This window comes from Mangifera indica, chromosome 1, assembly GCF_011075055.1.
Source record: "Mangifera indica cultivar Alphonso chromosome 1, CATAS_Mindica_2.1, whole genome shotgun sequence".
NCBI lineage: Eukaryota > Viridiplantae > Streptophyta > Magnoliopsida > Sapindales > Anacardiaceae > Mangifera > Mangifera indica.
Genome location: NC_058137.1, coordinates 22,620,931 through 22,635,750, shown reverse-complemented (window position 1 = coordinate 22,635,750; position 14,820 = coordinate 22,620,931). Strand labels below are relative to the sequence as shown.

Here is a 14,820-nt window from a genome sequence, read left to right as displayed (position 1 = left end):
GGCTTCAAAAGGGAATCCTGAGTTATCCGCTTGCGGGAGAGTTTTTAGATCATGTTCATGCGGTTTCCTTGGAGCTTTCGCGGTTAATTTTGGCACTCAATCTTCCTTTTACGTTGAGCTAATGGGAGTTTTCTTGGCTATCCATTTGGCACACGTGAATAACTGGAGAGGGCTTTTGATAGAGAGCGATAGCTTGATTGTTGTTCAAGCTAAAATTGGATCCTCCTGATGCACTTCAACCCGTCTGGAAAAATATTCAACGAAAAATGGATTTAATGAACGTCCACTTTACTCATATCTATCGCGAAGGAATCGAGTCACAGATGAGTTAGCCAATCTGGGATTGAAATACACCCGTCTACAAATATGGGATAATCCGCCTGAAGAGATTCAAGAATTGCTTATGCATGATGCTCGAGACATTCCAAATTATAGAATTTGCAGGGTCTAAACCTTTGTCTACACCACGAATCTGGCAATAAGAAATGAATTTTTTTCTTAATGAATTAGCTTTTTAGTTTAGTTTTTCTGACTGATATTAATGAATTTTTGTTAGATGATTATTGACGTCTTCAACATTATAGATTTTAATAAAGATTTCCAAGGTGAGATCATAATGGATCATAAATAAATAATTACATATATTTTATTTGTGAGATGAGTTTTAGCTTATTATCAAGAGTCTTAATTGGGTTAATTACCTAATTGTGTGTTAGTTTACTTTAATGGGTAAGCCGGATTGAAAAGAGAAATTGAAATTTGATGGAAAAATTATATTTTTTTTAATTAAAGCATAATTTTCATGAGAAAAGTTATGATTTTTTAGTGTTAAATTTTTAATAATAATAAAAAATTGATTAATCACGTTTATTTTAAAAAGAATCAAATTTTGTACCATTTAATTTATATAATATATAAGAAACAACGTAATCAAATATTTAAGATAAATTTATTATTAAATTTCAAGATTTTTAAGTAAATTTTAAGAAAAATTATAAATAAAGGTTTACATGATAAAGATCAGAGATTTTGATAAAAGGAATATGATTTTATTTTATTTTTATATTTTATATAATCTCTAATATATCTATTACTGTCACATAGACCCCTCAGCAAAGTCTACTATAACCGACAACCCTAAAATTTCACCTTTTTTTCTTTTGTATTGCTCTTTTAAATGTCATAAAAACGAAGATAAAACAGTTTTTGGGTGCGACTGCATCCTAAACTTTCTAAAATACAAGCAAAAACAAAGCAAAAGCCAACCATGTTTGAACATCAGTGATCAACACGACGAAGAACTTCAAGACATTGACACCTTATAAAAGGTTAGAACTAAAGAAAATATGGCTAAACAATAGATCTCTAAATGTTGTCTCAACCATCACCAATTCTACTACAAACGGCTAATATTACAAAGAAGCCTTGCAATAAAATATTACTGCTACCATCTTCAACATCAACATTGCCATTATCAGAACTTCATCTTCTTCATTGCCCAAACAGCTAGTTAGAGCTCATCCTTTATCCGTATCCACAACGCCATGGTACAACTGCAGAATGCAGAAAAGATAAATTGGTGAATGAGATCAAACAAAAAACTAAACAATGTATAGGAAGACGAGGTAGATCTTGTATATTTTACCATTAGACCATGGAAATTGATTACTGTTTGCCGAGGTAATAAGGGTACCCGCCCATTCCCACAGGTGTAGTTGACGGAATTCCCAAAGGGTCCTTTATGGGGACTGGTGGATATGAAATTGGAGGTTGTGCAGGATATTGTGCAGCTACTGCAGGAGGACTTGCATATGAAGAATTAGGGTACGATGCTATGTTTTGAGGATAATTGTAGCCAACAGGGGGAGTGTTGGCATGCACTTTTCCGGGCTGTGGGTATCCAGCTGCCAAAGGTATGCCGGCTAAATTAATCATTGCTGGAGATACTTGTGTCTGTACCGGTTTACCCTTGTGGGTATCTGCAAGCTTCACAGTAATACTTCTCCCCTGCAACCAAACAATAAAACATCATTACAAGGCTGTATAACTCTTGTCATTGGCTGGCACTCAATGTTCAAGAATATTTTACAAGGCATAGATTTATATAACAAAATTTTTGTCAAACAATCATGCATGAGGCAATTTGCATTGACTAGACAAGTCGTTATAGTCACTTACCCCAAGAAGCTTCTGTGGATCCTCTATGGCTTTCTTAGCAGCCTCGACTGTTTTATATGTGACAAAGCCAAACCCACTACATGCAAAAGTAGAACAAGATGATTGTTTCCCACATAACGGTGACCACATTAGTATTTAAAGATGTGCAATTAAAGGGGCATCTCCCAAACAGAGACAATTATGGAAATATACCGTGAATCATTTGTATCCTTGTCATATGCAACTGAGCCTTCCTCAATCTCTCCATGCCTCCCGAAGAAGTTAAGCAGCATCTCTGTTGTGATCTCTGGTGACAAGCCCCCAATGTACAGCTTCCTCTGAGCTAGATCAGCTGTGGTTGCTCCAGTTAATCCCTCGCAGGCTAAATTACAAACAGCCATTCGACCCTAATAATAAATAAAATAAAATAAGAACCTCACAATGAAATTCAACTGATCCAAAAAGATTATGCACCAGAGGCCCCTCTGTCTTTTGTGCTACACATGAGAAGGAGGATCCCAGGATGGACCTCTCGGGTTTACCAACTCAAGTGGCTCATACCCACCCAAAATGATCATCCAAATGAGCAAAATAAGATAAAACATCCGATTCCATTCATTAATCCGGGGAATCGCCCGCATGCAAATGATAAAGAAAGAGCAAAATGCTTACATCAATTAATTTGCTTGGTGCTCTCAGAGCATTCTGAGTTGACTCCATATGTTTGTATGTGATGAAACCATAGCCACGCGATTTTCCTGTTGCTTTATCATAGATCACAGCCCCTTCTTCTATCTCACCATGCACTTGAAATGCCTAGATGAAAAAATATCCACAAAACATTTAGTTCAAATTGCAGTGCTCAGACACCCATGAAGTCCTTAAGAAAGGAAATGGAAGGAATAAGTGTAATTATCAAGAAAAAAATGAAAAACAGAGAGATCCATTAATGGACTGATTCTCCATATTGATTAATTTTTTAAGTTTCCTTTGTCTTCCAAAACTCATATTGCATGGGACAATCACCACCACGGCACACAAACACAATCAGCAATCACTCACAGCACACAAGGTTTCTGAAGTGGTATTCCAAGCTAAGCCACGAACAAAAAGCTTTCGATGAGCCGGATCTGCACTGGCAATACTTTTAATTTCTTCTGCAATCGAAGGATATTGGGACCCTCTTTATGCGTCAACATGCAAACAAACACACATGCACATTGTCAATCACACAGCATACACATTGGAGCAACAGGCATATGCCAACCGTTCACTTAACACAACCACAAAGACCCCAGCACAATGACACATAAACAAAGGAAGAAACGCACAAAGAGAAGACACGACAAAAGATAACACAATGCAACTTGCCTCAACTATAACAACTCATTAGTAGCCCAGTACATATGTTCAATTATATATACGCACGCACACAAGCATAACAACACACTTCCAAATTCTTGTTGGAACTACCATTTAAACACGGCATTTAAAAAATCGTGAAAGTTTGTATTTTACAGCGACATCAATGAGAAAAAAGAAAACACACTGTAACAATTAACAGAAGAAAAATAACACAAGCAATAAAATTATGACCCTTTCTCCAGAAAAAATAATAGTTTACGTTTCCCCATAGCTAATATTTGAAAATTAAACTCTGGAATTCTTCTCAATGCGTTTGCACTTTTACAAAATTTTATTTAACAAGGAAATTTATATAGGACTAGACTGAATGGTTCTAAAACTCCTCAAAAACTAACTTTAAATTAAGGTAAACCTAGGCAACTAACAAAATTTACCCCAGAATTAAATTTAAAATTTAAATATACTGCACCCAAATGATTTTAATCAATCAGTTTCAATTAACAATTAATCAAAATAAAATTAATTTGAACTTCAATAACCCAGAAAAACCCTAATTTATCTAAATTAAAACACAAAAAAGAAAGTTTAAAAAATTGGGGCTAATTTTCAAGAAGAACAAAAACCCTAATTTATCAAATTAAAACATAATCAGACAAAATCCCGCCAATCCAAGAAAAACCCAGATACCAAATACGCGGAGTTTTAAAGACACAGAGAAAACAGAGGAAGGAATCAAAAAAGAGAAGGACTAAGTGAGAACGTACACTCTAGAGAGAAGCTCAACGAGCTGAGGCTTAGAGAGAGGTTCAAGTAACGAACGCAAGTGTTCCTGTGAAGAAGAAGACGACGACGTTGCAAGTTGCAGGCCGTTGTTCATCTCGTCCATCTTCCTCTTCTTCATCTCCTCCATCGTCTATTGCGAGTTTTGTGACTTTCCGTGAAGCTGTGACAGAGATACTATTATTTACAGTAACTGTCAGTTTCTTTTCAGGGTGTTTGGTTACAGGTTTAGAGATTTTTTAGGGTGAGATTATGTCATGCTTGAAAATGTTATTTACTTTATATTATTAAAAAAAGGCTACCTGTATTATTTATGAATAAAATAATAAAGTCCTTACAGTAAAAACAAGTAGCATCATGTATTTCAGTAGGGAGATTTTGATAATTTTGTAAAAGTAATTACTTTTGATAATCTATATTTTTTAATATTCAATCATTTGTATTTGTTAATATATAAACTTTGTAAATTGTGTATAAAATATTATTTATTTTAAAGAAAACTTTAATAATAAAGAGTATATATAATATTTTTTAATAACAATGAGCGCATTTCGTTGTTCATGTTAAACAATCTTGCATATACAAGAGAACAAATTAATTATCCTCTTTTACATGTTACTAGTGAAAACAGATGAAGATGAAAATTGTTGTAACTTTAAAAGTAATTTTCCGCCAATTTCATGCGAACTTTTAAATTAACAATAAAAGATAAATTACTTAAGAGTAAATTATGCATTTATGCGATTTGTGATATCTTAACACCCTTATGTTATAGTAACATTTTGTTGACATGACAAAGGAAGCGAAAATGAATCTCGGATAAAACTCTGCATAGTGGAGCTTCCAAGCGTAGGTATAGGTCTCTGTATTTAATTTAATACATGTATATCAATCCTTTGATTACAAGAAACATTTTGTGGTCTTGATTTGAGGTTTTACTATGTACTTTGCTATGATTTGTATAAAAAAATCATATCAAAATTGCATACACATGTTGTTTTAAAACTTATTCAAAAGTAGGAAACATTGTAAGTCTTGTCATTATCTAAATAACCACAGACTAGAACTATATCACTCCACAAAAAACCACACTCACAAAATCACAAGCTAATAATTTCGATTCTAAGGAAATTATCATATTAAAGGCAATGCATACTATTATCTCTCAAGTAGAGAGTTGCCTTGAAATCTTATTGATCTTTCATAAAACCCTATGTTGCACCAAAGAACCTTTTTGCATATCTACATGTACATGTTCTCTATATTTGTTCATTCATCGCATGAAAAGTGTATGTTAAGATCCTTTTAAGCGTGATGACAAGCAAATGGATACATAAGATGTTATTTTATTAATTGTAATCATTTACAATCATAAGACAAACTACACTCGAATACATTCATTCAGTCTGCAAGTACATAAGCTATTACATTAATTTAGTTTTCGAGTACATAAGCAACTTTGGTACGATTACTTAGTCCACAAATACAAGAAAAATGATGAAACCAAACGCTTCTTCATCAAGGCCTATGTTCTTTCTATCTGGAAGAAGTTGACATAGACAACAAGCTCCAAAATTAGGAAGAGACAAACATAAATCATTGGTTATTAAACTCGTCTAAGTTTTGAGCCACTCTATAAACTCAACCTTAGAAAGCTTCTAACAAATCATTGAGGGAAAACTTTCTAAGCACAAGCCTTTTGCATATCAACATTCCATTTGGAACCTTTCTTAGATCAACCCAGGTGGAATACCATTTATAACAACTGTAACATGGGTCACATAAGTTCTCCCTTATGAGTGACAAGTTAGACTATGAATCCAAAACTTACCTTAATGTTGTATTCTCTTTTCATCTAGTAGGAGAACTAAACTAAAAAACTATTGACATATACAATCAAACCATATTACATAAGATATAATTCCACAAGAAGCAAAAATACTCATCATAGTATTATCCTCGCATGAAAAAAAGGAGTACCATACAAATGTCAAGCCCTTGGGATGTACCCTAAAGACCGTCACCAATAAGGTCTTCACCTTTAACTTGACTTTTACACCAAAAATACAAGTATCAACCCTACACTACATAATCTAACCTAAGAATTAAACATCAACTTTGCCCAAGATTTTGGTAACTTATGAAGGACTGATAGCACGTCTGCCTAAGGAAAGACATCATGACACAAAGCGCCTTTGTGAACCCATAAGAGGTACAAAATTTTATCCGTTATAACAACAAGTAAGCATATGCCCACTGTTGATCGATATCGAAAGTCATAGAGAAACTTATTTTTCATCTTTTCTTCCTCCAAAGAAGACTCAGACTTCGAACTTTCATCTTCCATTACATCCAACTTCGAACACTTCTTAACTCTTATATGTATAAAGAAGACAAAACACATCAAATTCTATTCAAACAAAGACTCTTAGTGTAGAATAACTCATCATTCATGGATGGGTGATGACATTCTTCCAATCGATAAGAAAACCTTCTAAAGACCTACAAAAATAACAAGTAGAGGCATATATGGTCTAGTTTAAAAATTTTTTCAAACTAAACTAAAAAAATGGTTTTGGAAAAATCTCAAATCAAACCATTTTAAGTTTTAAATCAAACCAAACTAAACTGAAAAAATACGGTTTGGTTTGATTTAAATATATTAAAAATCATTTACTTTTAAATATTTTCTACTTACTAAATTGCAGTTATCTAGAACATGAAATACATATACAAAATAAATACAAAAAAAAGTGATGTAACCCCTAATTTGCTGCATTTAGTTTTATTATTTGATGGTGTAATAGTTACTTTTAAAACTATTAAAGACATATTGAAATTTAAAAAATTTTAAAACACTCTCAAAATTTTTTGAATTTCCGAAAACCTCTTGAAAAAAATCATTAACACCCCTAAAATTTTTAAAAATTGCAAAACACCCTCAAATATATAATTATACATTATTAACGCCTCTATCTATATATGTACTTGTAAATTTTTTTATTTTTAATTAAAATTAATATAAATTAGGGGTACAAGAAATAATTTAATAAAATTTTGGATACAAAGTGTTATTTAACTTGAAGGTTTTGTCTTTTCAATAATTTTTTAATAAATTCAACATAAGGATTGGTAAGAATTTGTCATATCATCAAACCTTGGGAGGGAATAGCCATTTAGCCTATTTATAATTTTAAAAAATATAGTTTTCAGTCTAATTTAATTTGGAAATCACTCAAACTTTAAACCATTTTTTCAAAATTTATCAACTTAAATCAAACTATTTCATAAATTAAACCAAACTATAATTTTTGAATGATTCGATTCGATTTTAAAGTTTAAACCAAATTATATACACCCCTAACAACAAGAAAAGAAGAGTTTTAGCAATGAGAAAAACTTAAGGCATTCTCCCCTCTTTTTGTAACCAAAACAAAGGGGTGAAAGAGAGCTTATCTCAATTGTTTAGTTTTGCCTTCAAACATGTGCTAACCCTCCTAAGATGTAAACAATATACAATCAATCACATTTCACAAGAAAATGGAATAATAAAATGAATTCACAACTCAAAATATACGGAATCATTATGACGTCAACTTGCATGTCTTCACAAAAATAATGGTTTCTTCACATGGCAATAATCCATTCAAGGTAGACCATTTTAAAAGTTCTTAAAGTCTTTCTCGCATTCCAAAAACTAGGTGAAAATTATTATACGATATTCTTCCACCCATGAAATTTCTATTCAAGAGTCTTAAGTCATCAAGACCAGAAATCAAATGCTAACTAGCTCGAGACAGCAAAAAGACATCCATCTAATAAGGGATTTATTCAAAATTTTCTACAGATTTTCTCTTATTCTCCAACTGTAACATCAACGGGAAGTTATCTTCACCTTCTCTGTCGAAATATTTTCAATATTGTAAACATTCTTTTATGGCTCAATTAAGATAGGAACAAACAATTAGAATTTTATTTGAATCGAGAATTTGATTATCCTATTCTGAAAGCTATTTTCCCTCAATACTGCTATAAATATATCGGATAGTCTGGGAGAAAGGAAGAATAAGATTAGAAGAAAGACATTAGAGATAACTCTCACGGTCATATTCATTGTAATTATTTTCTACAAAATATAAATCAGCTATTAGTTATATTATAGAAATTGGCATTCCGACCATCGAATCGAAATGCACTAATAGTGTCTTATTCTCTTTGCTTCTCTATTTCCATCACACAATAGTAAATTTAATAGTTTATTTATATTTCAATGGCTATTACCTTAGCCTATCTTGTGCAGAACTCTAAATCGCATACTTTAATTGATAACGGAAAATCACATCAATATTTTGTATAATATTTAGTGCTAATTTTTAAATAGTTGTCAAAATTCTTGTAGGACGAATTAAAAAAAAATAAAACGTACATTCGACATTATAGTTTGTTGTTTATTAAAGAAAAAAATATTCATGAAATTGAAATGGGTCAGCCCAGGGATAGTCCACTCATAAAATTGATTCAAGATTATCCAGTCGATTTTCATTTCTTCGATTACTCATACAATGACATTTTTTTTTTTTTTTGTAAAGATGAGGTTCAAATTGGGAAAATGGACGTTTGACATACAAAAAAATAGAAATTCTTGAGAGCAGTATATCAACCCCACGTTTCAAAAGTGTAAAAGGTATGGATGAACTCGTATTTACTTCTTTTGGACAAACTCACAACTACAAAGCAAATAATTACAATTTCTTTTCTTTAGGTACGCAATAGAATGTGATTTTTCATACTTTTACAGGAAATGTAACCTTTTTTGAAATCTATCCCATGTGTAATTTTGTAAGAAAAATATATAATAATTTGTAATTTAATTATAATCTAACTAATCTTAGATGGGAAGCGCGTATTTCCTGAATTTTCTGCAGTTGAAACCTCAACATCTTCGAGGCTAAACAGTGGATCATCTTCAGGTGTAATATCCAGGTTCTGAGTTGTCTTCAAGTTGCCCTTGTTCGTTTTCTGTTGTTGGTCGAATAGCATCTTGAGCTGCTTCCCTTGTTCTTCAATTCTCAATTGCAAATTTCTTTGAATCTAAACATGAAAACCAGTTTGGTAAGAATCAAAGAGTCACATAGACAGGCTAAGATAATAAGTGAAAATCAAACATTATTCGTTAAGAAAGCTACTCGAACGAAGTTAAGAAGGTTAAGCTGGTAATAGGAATGTCCAAGATTAGATGAAGAATAGTGCATGGATATACCTCTATCTGTTCATGGAGACGCCTCTGGACATCTAACTGAAGTTGTAAAGCCTCTTTGATCTGCAGGGTGCTGCCAAGACGGAGTTGACAAGTTGTTTAAAGAGTGAAAGTTTAATGTGAGTAAACAGAGCGATTTGGAGATTCTTTTTTTTAATATAATTAAGAGCAATGTGCCATGAAGAATTTACGTTTTGACATCAAGTTGAGATGCATCAGTCAGAATTTCCCTTTTCTCTGATTTTCCTGCAATAAATAAATCAAGCCAAGCTGAAGAACCATTCTGAAGTCATATATGTGTCTCCGATAGAACATTGAACCATAATGCTTTATTCTAATAAGAATTAATCTGTCACAAGTTCCCTTTAACCAAAAAGAAAACTACATTTAAAGGCAAATGATTTTTACTGATAGAAAGATGTCGAAAGTTAAAAGATCTAACCTAAAACCAGCAGTCAACATGAAAGACTAGTCCATTAAATGGGTTCAATTGGAAGAGAAACTAAAAATTAAGTTTGAAAAGTCCTATTCCGTATCTGTTATCTACTTTTGTTTATAAATTCTAATTAATTTCAATAAAAATTACTATTTTATCCTTTGTTAATATAATGATAAAATACCTTCGGCATACAATATAAATTTCAATTACCAATATTAAAATTACAAAATAATAAAACTATGTACATAACTCATGTATATAATTTTATATATAAATAATGATATATCACTATGTGATTGATTAGTACTTTATCTATAATTTAAAACTATCTAATTGTAAGAGGATATGTTATTATTTATATACAAAATTATGTATATAGTTTTACTCATTACAAAAATCTTCCTATCAAAAATAAAATTTTTAATGGCCAGTTTACCTTCCAATAATATTTAATTTATCAATTTATCCCCCAATAATTATAATTTATTATTTTATTTATCTAAAATTATTTTGTTCCTTAATTTTTCTTTTTTTATTCTCTCTCCTATTTTCATCTTCAATTTTTCAACACCAATCATCAGTCATTCTCTTTCTACTTCATTCGTCTACACCAATAAAATTACTATTGGTCATCATGTTTCTTCTCTTATCATTTTTATCATTAATTGTGGGTCATCTTTCTTCTCTAGTTATCTTTATCACCAATCATCCTTCTTCTCTAGTTATCTTTACCACCACTCTTTTATTTTTTAATTTTCTAATCGACTTAGATTTATATTTACTTGAATTAAAAAAATAAATAAATAAACGAGGAAGAGATAGATTGACATTTATTGAGAAAAATGAGTAAAAAAAATATAAAAAGAGAGAAAATGACATTTATTTAGAAGAATAAAAGATAGATCCATATGTATTGAAAAAAAATGAGTGAGAGAAAAAGAAGAGATATTAATGAGAAATTGAGAGAGAGAAAGAAGAAGAAGAGATAGTGATGAGAAAATGAGAGGGAGAAAGAAGAATAGGAGAGATTTGACATTTATTGAAAATAAATGAGTAGAAGAAGAAGAGAAAAAGACTCTAATGAGAAAATTAAAAAAATGGAGAAGGGTAAATGTATAAATATTGTATTTAGAGAAAAATATGTACTCAAAAAATTTTTTGAATGGTTGTTTTTTAGTTTACATTAAAATGAGTTTTTTTTTTTTTCGTATAACAAAATTTATTAATTGAAATAAATAATTAATGAAAAATTAAATTTTATAACGTTTCACCAAACCTTAGGAGGGACATAGTCATATGGCCATTTAACAAATTTGGCAGTGTTTTTGAGATGGCCATGGCTCTAACACCACTCCAATTTAGAAGGTCCAGTATTTAACCCAAAAGACTTGACCTATGAGATAGAAGTCTCAAAGGCAGGAACCTCTCGTTCGGGTATCACATAGGCTTAGCATCTACATCACAAATCTATTTTGTTTTTTTAACTTTTTTTGAAGCTAAAATTTCCAAAAATGAAACTATAAATCAACAACAAAAATCTCAACATTACTACACAAAAAAAAAAAAAAAAACCCTTCAAAAAAGTACTAATTAAAGTATACCTTCTGCAAACTCTGGTATGTATTTGGCCATCCGATATTTCTACAAATCATAAGGAAAACAAACAGAAATATTAATTCAAATTAAATCCAATCAAGATATAAACAATCTTCAAAATGTCTTTAAAAACACAATATATTATCAATACCTGCAAATGGCTTTTCACATGAAAGATTGTCAATCCTTCAGAATCCATCAGCTTCAGAATAGCCTTCGGAGTTGCCTCTACAGTGAATTGAATCAATCGAATTAGTAATCAAACCAGTGAAATTCAAGGCGCAAAATAGCTTGAATTAATCAATACTAACTCTCAGGGCCGCCAAGGCGATTGACACATTCAACAAACTTCTCATGAAGATCTTGAGTCCATCGAATTCGAGTTTTGCACGAAAGCACCGCTCCGGATGAAACTGAACCTCCGGACGAAGCCGAAGTGCCCCCGAAAGAATATCTCAGAGACTGCTTCTCCTGCTGTGAAGTATTATAATTCATCTGTGAGAAAATTAGCCAACAATCAGGACAAGTACTGTTGATGAATCAGTCAGGAAAATTCTAAGATTCCTGGAAGGCAGGTAATATTATTTACTCTTTGATCTGGAATCTCAACAGCTTCACTTCCAAACATCTTGATTTGTTCAGGAGGAAAAATCTTGGTTTCAAGGATCTCATTGCTGTGAAATAGATTTCCACAATACTTCTGAGATTTCAGCTTGGATAACAAGGCGTTACGGAGTTCAATGTTTTCTCCAGGTTCCAGAGATGAAACAGCTCCAGAAAAGTTTTCCCCGGAAGATTGATAAGCAGGAAATTCTAAATCACAACCAGGACTGTTTCGAGTCTGAGAATCATACTGAGGAAAGCCCATGAACCTTTCAGTGGCATAAAAAGCTGAAGCAGGCGACTCAAACTGGCCGAGGATGGCGCTGGAAGATCTTCCAGGGCCGAGGTTTTCCTGCCCGGAAGCTCCATCCAGGGCCTGCCCGTGGTTGATTCTCAGGTTCCAGGGCGGTTGAGTAGCAAAATATGAGGAATAATGGTTGGTAAATTCGATGTTGCAGTCACTACTCATGGCTTGTTTCTGATGAAACTGGCCCTGGAAATTTATATTATGAGAGTTCATTTACAGAAATGGAAGAAAAACTTCAACCTCTCAAAATGGAAATTACAGGAATTGGGTTCTGTTAGCATCACAAAGTGAAAAAAAATTCATTTCCTTACAGAGTATTTAAAGAAACCAGAAGCTACGCAACAGACACGCAAAATCTGAAAAGAAAAAGATGCAAGAATAGATTGATGAATGAACTGAAGAGTTGAATTCAAATTTATGCCATAAAATTCTCTCTTCATATTCTGTGAGACTTCTTGGGGAAGATATGAATACAAATGTGTGAACAGTTTTTTTTGAAAATTTTTTATATTCCTAGAACGGATAGAAATGAACATTGATACGTTGACATAACCAAAGCACAAAACATTTAATTTAGAAATTAAAAATTAAAAATAGCTCAACTACTCAAGATAATGAAATAGTTTATTATTTTTAAACTTGTAGGCAAAAATTACTCAATTGGTGAATCTTTTATTATTGATATTTATTTGTTAAATAATAAATTTTTTTATTATAAATAGTACTGTAATATATAATATAAAATATATTAAAAAATTTATAAAATAATTTTAATATTGTTATAATTCTATTATCACTTGTTTTTTACTTTTTTTTAGGATAAAAATATTATTATTTTTAATTAATATCACAAAGAATATTTTAGAATAATTATCCTAATAATCGTTTAAATAAAATAATATCTTATAATTATTTTAAAATATTTAGTTAAACACAATAATTATTTATATGTATTCATTTTTATCAAATATAATAATAATTTATATCCAGTAATTTTTTAGATAATCTATTTTTATGATAACTATTAATTTTTTATAATAAAATATTACTAGAACCAAATGCGCCTTAATTAAGTAATTCTTTGAGAAAATATGGAATCTTATGTGTCTTGCATGAACCTTCTTCTATATGTGAACCTTTATTTTGGATAAGATTTTATTCTGAAATTTATAAGATGATTATGACGGGATCAAGAGATATTTAAGACAATATTAAGAAAGATTCATAACTATTACAGGTAATTATGGGAGATGTTTATGAGAACCTAGAATTAATCATATGTCAAAAGAGGTCAATGAAATTTTGTTTTGAGATAACATTAGGTCTCATTTAAAAAGACAGAATATTGCCATTAGCATAAATAAAATAAGAGATAGAAAGCATAAATTCACTGAACAGATAGGTCTTCAATTATTTATGAGAAATCACTTCAGCCACACCAAAAAAAAAAAATAAATAAATAACATAAAAGTGGATACCTGAAAACACCAGAAAAAAAATTCTTGTTGAATAATATATTTTATTTTTTATTCTAAATTAAGTGTTGTGTAACACTGGACACCACCCATAAGATTCTGAATCGTGTCAAAAGGGCATTGAAAACTGATATTATTTTACTCTTGTATTAACCTTCATTTTTATGTTCATGTCATTGTTGATATTCTCTTATTCTTTTTATTATTGTGATCTAAAATGGGTATTATTTATTTTTTAAAAGAAAAACAAATCATAATAAAATGGGTATATTCATTAATTCACATTTGCTGAATTTGCAAAATGATAAAATTTTTAATATTAAATACTATAAAAACGAGTAATATAATATTATATATATATATTTTTTTTATATACAATTTAGATAAACAGATTATGTGTCATTTTATAATTTGATATTATTTTATTTTTAATTTAAAATTATGTAATCATATAAATTATATAACTAAAATAAATACAAATAATTTTATTTTGTTTACATTTTAATTATATATATATATATATTATTATGAGTGTTAAGTAAGAACCGCCTCACAATTATCAATTCAAGAATATGACATGCATTATAGTTAAATTTAAACAGCTCATATCATTGACAAATTAATTTTAAATCATAAGAAAAACTTTGAAAGAATCCAAGAAATCAATATTTTATTAGAGGGATAGTTTATCCAGAAGATGAAAAAGACAAATTCCAGAGAACAAATGCCCTTAGGAATTAATTAATTAAATATAAAAACCAATTCGGAAATTGCAGCAAAACAAGACAAAAATGGGTTATCTGGCATTTATGTTATAGTAGTAATCAATTTTACAGCTGAA

At 30.7% G+C, this 14,820-nt stretch overlaps 2 protein-coding genes across 2 annotated transcripts; both read right to left on the bottom strand.

The window, feature by feature from the left end:
• Window positions 1-1,125: 1,125 nt before the first annotated feature.
• On the bottom strand, window positions 1,126-4,520 carry LOC123220818 (UBP1-associated protein 2C-like). Its single transcript, XM_044643403.1, has 7 exons — window positions 4,287-4,520; window positions 3,220-3,340; window positions 2,830-2,973; window positions 2,371-2,564; window positions 2,179-2,254; window positions 1,646-2,007; window positions 1,126-1,553 (listed from the first exon to the last, which is right to left on the bottom strand). The coding sequence occupies exons 1-6, from the start codon at window positions 4,430-4,432 to the stop codon at window positions 1,666-1,668; spliced, it is 1,023 nt and encodes a 340-aa protein (XP_044499338.1). The 5' UTR covers window positions 4,433-4,520; the 3' UTR covers window positions 1,126-1,553; window positions 1,646-1,665.
• A 4,436-nt stretch (window positions 4,521-8,956) lies between these two features.
• LOC123220808 (myb family transcription factor PHL5) lies at window positions 8,957-12,841 on the bottom strand. The gene is made up of 7 exons (XM_044643392.1): window positions 12,184-12,841; window positions 11,906-12,089; window positions 11,746-11,822; window positions 11,600-11,639; window positions 9,751-9,805; window positions 9,563-9,632; window positions 8,957-9,393 (listed from the first exon to the last, which is right to left on the bottom strand). The coding sequence occupies exons 1-7, from the start codon at window positions 12,715-12,717 to the stop codon at window positions 9,181-9,183; spliced, it is 1,173 nt and encodes a 390-aa protein (XP_044499327.1). The 5' UTR covers window positions 12,718-12,841; the 3' UTR covers window positions 8,957-9,180.
• Window positions 12,842-14,820: the final 1,979 nt, after the last annotated feature.

What these genes read in the sequence shown, in the direction of transcription:
- LOC123220818 (XM_044643403.1), bottom strand. Translation starts at nt 4,432, where the DNA reads ATGGAGGAGATGAAGAAGAGGAAGATGGACGAGATGAACAACGGCCTG. An exon ending in GTTGAGCTTCTCTCTAGAGT is followed by an intron (nt 3,341 to 4,286) that starts GTACGTTCTCAC and finishes TGACGCATAAAG; the next exon opens with AGGGTCCCAATATCCTTCGA. An exon ending in AAGGATACAAATGATTCACG is followed by an intron (nt 2,255 to 2,370) that starts GTATATTTCCAT and finishes TTTTGCATGTAG; the next exon opens with TGGGTTTGGCTTTGTCACAT.
- LOC123220808 (XM_044643392.1), bottom strand. Translation starts at nt 12,717, where the DNA reads ATGAACTCTCATAATATAAATTTCCAGGGCCAGTTTCATCAGAAACAA. An exon ending in TCTCAACTTGATGTCAAAAC is followed by an intron (nt 9,633 to 9,750) that starts GTAAATTCTTCA and finishes CCGTCTTGGCAG; the next exon opens with CACCCTGCAGATCAAAGAGG. An exon ending in GTCTCCATGAACAGATAGAG is followed by an intron (nt 9,394 to 9,562) that starts GTATATCCATGC and finishes TTTCATGTTTAG; the next exon opens with ATTCAAAGAAATTTGCAATT.